Source organism: Halichoeres trimaculatus, unplaced genomic scaffold (genome assembly GCF_033239565.1).
Source record: "Halichoeres trimaculatus isolate MK-OKI-2021-1 unplaced genomic scaffold, fHalTri1.1 fHalTri1_scaffold_13, whole genome shotgun sequence".
Lineage (NCBI taxonomy): Eukaryota > Metazoa > Chordata > Actinopteri > Labriformes > Labridae > Halichoeres > Halichoeres trimaculatus.
The window spans coordinates 16028105-16034070 of NW_027437191.1; the positions used below are offsets into that span (position 1 = coordinate 16028105).

General features: G+C 38.9%; 1 protein-coding gene across 1 annotated transcript; it reads right to left on the reverse strand.

Annotated features, from left to right (window-relative positions):
* Positions 1 to 108: 108 nt before the first annotated feature.
* On the reverse strand, positions 109 to 5439 carry wdr21 (WD repeat domain 21). The gene is made up of 13 exons (XM_074684960.1): positions 5028 to 5439; positions 4803 to 4933; positions 4060 to 4217; positions 3821 to 3903; positions 3286 to 3388; positions 3029 to 3172; positions 2759 to 2808; positions 2569 to 2648; positions 2272 to 2364; positions 1988 to 2085; positions 1692 to 1868; positions 1350 to 1464; positions 109 to 542 (listed from the first exon to the last, which is right to left on the reverse strand). Exons 1-13 carry the CDS (start codon positions 5138 to 5140, stop codon positions 322 to 324), a joined length of 1566 nt encoding a protein of 521 aa, XP_074541061.1. The 5' UTR covers positions 5141 to 5439; the 3' UTR covers positions 109 to 321.
* Positions 5440 to 5966: the final 527 nt, after the last annotated feature.

Genomic DNA, 5966 nt, shown 5'->3' on the forward strand with positions numbered 1-5966 from the left:
AGAAAATCACTCGGTTTGCTTTTTCTTCCACAAAAAGTCCAGCATTTTTATTTTATAAAAGGCAATTTGCAGTATCAACCTTTAAGAATCAGATCACAGACATCCTCAACTACAACAGGGATTAAAAATTATGATCACCTTATATAAGAGTAACAAATCTGCACTCATATGTAGCATTTTTATTATGACAGAACAAGTCACAATAAAAAATATCCCCTGAGACTTCAAACCAAGAGTTCATTTCATACTCCTGTAGATTAACTTAATCATTAACAATCCCCATTAATAAATCTGCAAGAAAAAAGTGAGATGTAGTCTTTCCTATAGGCTTCCTTCTTCCTGGTAGTCCGTGTTGTACGGGAAGTAGTACAGGTCGTGTTTGACGGCCATGAGCAGACCGGGGAGCCCCCTGCAGCCGCCCAGCTTAGAGGAGAAGACCACGCTTGGAATCAGGTCGTTAGCAGCCGGATGAGGTGATGGTATAGTCCTCAGTAGGTGTCCATCTTTAAGGCTCCATAATCGTGTGTAGCAATCCTGACCAACTGAGAGGAAGAGGACGAGAACACATCGAATGTTTTCATAAATAAAGAGTGATCACATTGTAGGAAGGATGAGACACCTTTTTTTTTTTTTTTTTTTAATTCAATTTAATTCGAACATGAGGTCAAAGTGAAATTTCTGTCAAAGACAGAAACAAATACAAACAAACAGACATTTTCTAATCACATATTCGAAAAGGAGTGGGATGAAGAATAAACGTATTAATTCCCACCCCTTTACCAAACAGTTATTTATAAACAGATGCAGATGTTATGCACTCAAACAAAGTCAACTATGTCCACGCACCCTTGTTTAATGCTTGGACATTGCAACAGAAAACTTTTATCCAATTAATTAATTTAATCAAATTAAGTAATTATAATTTCAGACAGATATATATAATTCTCTCATCATCATTATATTTTAATAATAACCATATAATATTTTCAGACTCCTTAATTCTCTTCATTATGGTATCTTGCAAATATCATAATTTTGTACATTTTTTTAAACTTGTTTTTACTCGAACATTTCTTTAATTCCTCACTTAAACTGTTCCATATGCTCACCCCGATAACAGACACACAGAAACTTTTAATGTTTGTGCGTCTACCTTCAGCAGACAGTTCTTGCACTTGCTCTCTGAAACAATTTGTCAGGCTATAGTGTATCTATGTTTGCAATTCTGTCTCTAAGAGTCAAGGCGAATCCTTATAAACAACTGTCAGATGTAGCAGACAGTGCTTCCTCAAAGCCAGTTTAAAAGTCACTCTTGTTAAAGTCAAATGTGCTGTTTAATCCTCTCTTACCTGCCAACAACAGCCCCTCAGGCTCATTGACGTGGATAGGAAGATAGGCATGCTCGTTGTAGTGTCCCTTGTACTCCTGCACTGGCTTCGTCACTCGCACATCCCACAGCTTAATCTGCACAAGAATAGAAAATAGAGCCAAGTAAGAGCAGAGTGTGGTGTACTTTCATAACTAATATTTTACTAAAAATCCCAGGAAAGGTTGGTTAAATCTATTTAACTTTTACACAAAGTATGTTCTCTGTTACATCGGTAAAATTCCAGCTATTTATAGTTAATTTTTGTTGAAGTAGCCAAGAACAAATCGGCTAAAAGATCTGAAGTTTACGCCAACACTCTAACCTGGCCTTTCATATCAGCAGCCAGCAGGTAATTCTCATCCTCCAGGACTCGCACAGATGTGATTGCTGACTCTTGATGAAAGCGGCTGGTTTTGGAGCTTTGGTCTCTGCGGACACGCTGCCGCAGATCAATGCTGAAGATCTCTCCTGATCTGCAACCGTTAAAAAGCACAGGAACCTGGGAAAAAAACATAGCTGCATTAAATTTACTTTCCTTGAAGTCCTACCAAAGAAAAAGGAGACCCTTATGTGACCACTAAAGTCAACCCGATTAAAACATAGCAACAGATGACTCACTCTGTGGGCAAACTGTTGGGCCAAGACGTCACTGCCGGTGCTGTATGTCTGAGTCCGGCCAGTCTCTGCATCTTTTACTATGACCCTACGAGAAAGTCCTGCCACCACAAACCAACAACAGAGAAGAATTTTTCATTTCATTTAAATCATTTCATATAAAGAAAAGGTGTATACACAACCAAGCCAAGCTAAATACCCCAAAAGATTGTTATCTGATTGACAGTGTTGATTGTAGCTGTATTTTTAGATTTTTGTCTATTTAAATTCTGATGGCTTGAACAGACCTGTGCTGAAAGTCTTGTCAAATTGGGGGTTGAGGCACCAAGCACATGACCAGGCAGAGGAGATCTTGAAGCTACACAGCATCCCAGGCTGGTCTGAGGAGAGCCGAGAGATATTTAAAGGACAGAGGTAACAAAAAATGACTAAATACAATGTGTCTTTATAGTTACTGTTTGACTGAATATACTGTGTATTTTGTTTAAGGAAGCATCCTCGATCAGCTTTTGAAAAAATCTGATAAGAAACACCTTTGAAAGAGATGAAACGAACTGTAAGTGCACAAAATGTGAGACACCAACCTGGGTTGGAATTGCTGAAGAGGGAAGCAGGGAGCAAACTGACACAGCCAGGAGTGTCAGCAGCTCCAACCAGACACAACCTGACAGTCAGCCTCATCAAGGAAATAAAGCAGGAACTTAAACTTCAATTTTATGGCTTTAAAGACATGTAACATTACAAAAAGCAACAGCTAAAGCTGCAAAAGGATACAGGACATGGGAGTCTGGGTAGTTGACTGAGGCCCAGCAAATAGAATTGACCTGAAACACATTTCAAAGAGCATTAACACGCAACTCCAACACACATACTTTGCATATGTACAAAACATTTAAAGGTAAATCAAAGGATTATTGACACGAAAGAGGTACAGCAAACCAGTCTAACCAGCTTCCTTAAAATGAAGGTGAAAACATGTGAAGCATGCATCATCAGTGTCTACATATTCATAGTTATTGCTCCAGTTTCAGTGAAAATCCCCACCTTTCTGTTGGTAAAGTAAAGGTTGTCACACATCTCTACAGCCAGAGACCCTCGGCTGCTGCTACTGAAGTTCATGATACCGTATTTGCAGCCTCCATGTGACACGTCATTGACTGTAAACACTCGCTCGCAAGCCGAGTCACCCTCAAATGAACAGAGGAGAAGACACGTTATTTTAAACATAGTACAGATAAAAAATAATAAATGTCACTGCAATATTACAGGTATAAATATGCGTTAGCTGTGTTTATACTCACCACTATGAGCCTGAAGTTATCAGTGTTTGGGTTGCTGTTGTCTGTACTCTGGATTTCCAGTTTGTGCGATCTCATTGCACTAACCTTTATCTCATGGACCAACCTGGGGACAAACGGTAACCTTGGTAAGAGTTTCTACAAAGATGAGAAATATTTGCAGGTGGTCTACTTTACTGCATCCATTACTTTGCAATCTGACTGTGTCTTCCTCTTTGCCAATATATTCATGTTTTTGTGGATTAATATGGAAATCTATTAGCTTTCTTCTTTCAGTGAATTCAATTTAAATAATACAATCCAAACTTTTTCTTACTGTTTTGAAAGCCCCGTCATAAATGATTAGTATTGTTATTAGTGGGCAGGCAATGCTCCAACTACAACCCACACTTCACATACAGAGCTGATTATTTTTAAAGTCAGACTCACTCTCGCTCTGTCTGCCTTCTCTAATACACCACAGCTGTGGGTGTTATTATGTTTAAAGGGTACAAAGCAATCAGCTCTAAAGATGTGTATGTGTACAGGCATTCAGTACCTGCAGTAGGACTTCTCAGGTAACATGCCAAGATGTCTTTTCTGCAGAAGCAAAGAAGTATTGAGTCCTTTTCTTGGTGCTTTCTGTGTGAAAGAAAAACACACTTTTCAACTTTTGAAGAAAGTGTTCTGAATTTAGCCACAGAGACAGGATCGATATCTCACACATCCTTACTCCAGGATGTGAAGTATATCAAAGCTGTAAAAGAGATCACATACATAACAACACAACAGGCTTACTTTTCTGGGCTTCTCCTCTTCTTCAAGCATCTTATTCCTCCGTTTCTCCCTTTCTTTCTCCTGTAGCTGCTCTCTGGTTAGTGGGTTACAGTTATTGTTCCCAGGCAGAAGGCGGAAGTAACGATTTTTCTCTGGGTCAAAATAGAAACCAGGAAGCTCTGGAAACCAAACATAAAAATAACAATAATGATAAAAAAATAATATTAACTTTGTTTCTCCACGACTATTATATCAAACCAAATGCTTCATAAGAGGATAAAAACAGATGATGAAAGCAGAAGAGCAATAAAACCATACAAAAAAATTAAAGCAAAGCAGTAAAAGTGAATAAAGATCATAAAGTAATAACTTTTGTACAAATGTGTTTTAAGTTAAAAAATAAAATGAGGGACCGAGTCTGGTCTCCTCTGGCGGGCTGTTCCAGAGTCAAGAAACTCACACAACAAAAGCCCTGTCACCTTTAGATCTTAGTTCAGACCTTGGAACAGCTGCAACCTGGCACATACAGGGAATAAAAGCTCAGATATATGCTGAGCGTCAAGTCTATGTCATGCCTTAAAAGTGACCAAAATAATCTTAAAATCTATTCAAAAAAAAAAAAAAACAGGTAACCACTGTAAGGATGGTAAAATTTGGGTGAGTCAAGTTAAAATGCGGTGGATGGACGGGCACAGTCCTGCTATTAGTTTTCATGAAAAGCCTTTACCACACAATTTAAGAGAGAGGGGGCAGATGGTACGAACCTGGCGCAGAACTGTTGGTACTGGAAGAAGAAGAAGATGAAGACGATGAGGCGGACGGGACTGATGATGACTGGTCTTCATATCCCCGGTTGGATGCTCTGCTGTATGGCTCTGCACTATTGTGACCAGACCTGTGAACAAAAAATAGACAAGTTCACCTGAGTTAGGACGAGTTAACAGTATTGATTTTATCACTTCAGATTGATATAGTCTTGTTAATATTACCACTGTTCGTCTTGTGTTGACCTCCACCGGTTGCCTCTGTACCAGCCGTGTCGACGACCAGTCCCGTGTCGCCTGTGTGGTCGCTGCCCTTCTCTCCAGTTCCATTTCTTCATCTCTACTACACAGTAAGACTCAAAACACTAACGTGTATTTCATGTAACCTCACGAAACTATAGCATTACTGGGCTCATGCTCTCTTGTAAAATGACCAACACGCCTTATCTTCATGTATAGTACATAATAAAAACAATACACTCGTCTTAATTCTTAAATTAGTCAACCAAAACGAAAGAAATGTCAGTAAATGTTAGTAAAAACGTGAGTTTTTTAGCTTCATTAGCCAAACACGCTAACTACAGTACATCGAGTTCCTGCCATGTTGTCCCGCCTCCAGAGGCCATTGTTTGGCTGATGGCTAACGATACTGCATGACGTCTTGCGCATTGATTGGTTGTTTTTTGTGAGCGTTTCAGCCACGCATCAGAATCATTATAGTAGTCTGCTAAGCCATAGAAAAAAAAAACAGACATAAAGACTATATTATGCGGATTCGTTAGCAATTCATTTGCTCTTAGTACATAGAGGGACGATTAAAAATTTAAAATGCGCGGCTAAAACTCTTTGAGCTTTTCGTTATCGTCTAAGTCTTTCCCAATAAATCATTTTTTTTCGTTCTGCAAACTTCTAATAAAACTAATTAACCGAAGCAAATGAATTTTTTACAAAAAGCCTAGTGGAATATAAATCTCTATGTACATCCATAAAGACAAATACATTTTATTCCGACTAAGTATTGCAATTCTATACACATGGACATTGATTTTGACAGATTTCTCTCAAGCCACGCCCCCTGTCTTGATGCTTGTGCTGTATTGGTAGAGATCACAGTGCCCACGACCGCATTGGCTGTTGTGTTTTTTTCATAAGGGTCCCAAACTA

What these genes read in the sequence shown, in the direction of transcription:
- wdr21 (XM_074684960.1), bottom strand. Translation starts at nt 5,140, where the DNA reads ATGAAGAAATGGAACTGGAGAGAAGGGCAGCGACCACACAGGCGACAC. An exon ending in TCAACACAAGACGAACAGTG is followed by an intron (nt 4,934 to 5,027) that starts GTAATATTAACA and finishes TTTTGTTCACAG; the next exon opens with GTCTGGTCACAATAGTGCAG. An exon ending in CCCAACAGTTTGCCCACAGA is followed by an intron (nt 1,869 to 1,987) that starts GTGAGTCATCTG and finishes TTTTTTTCCCAG; the next exon opens with GTTCCTGTGCTTTTTAACGG.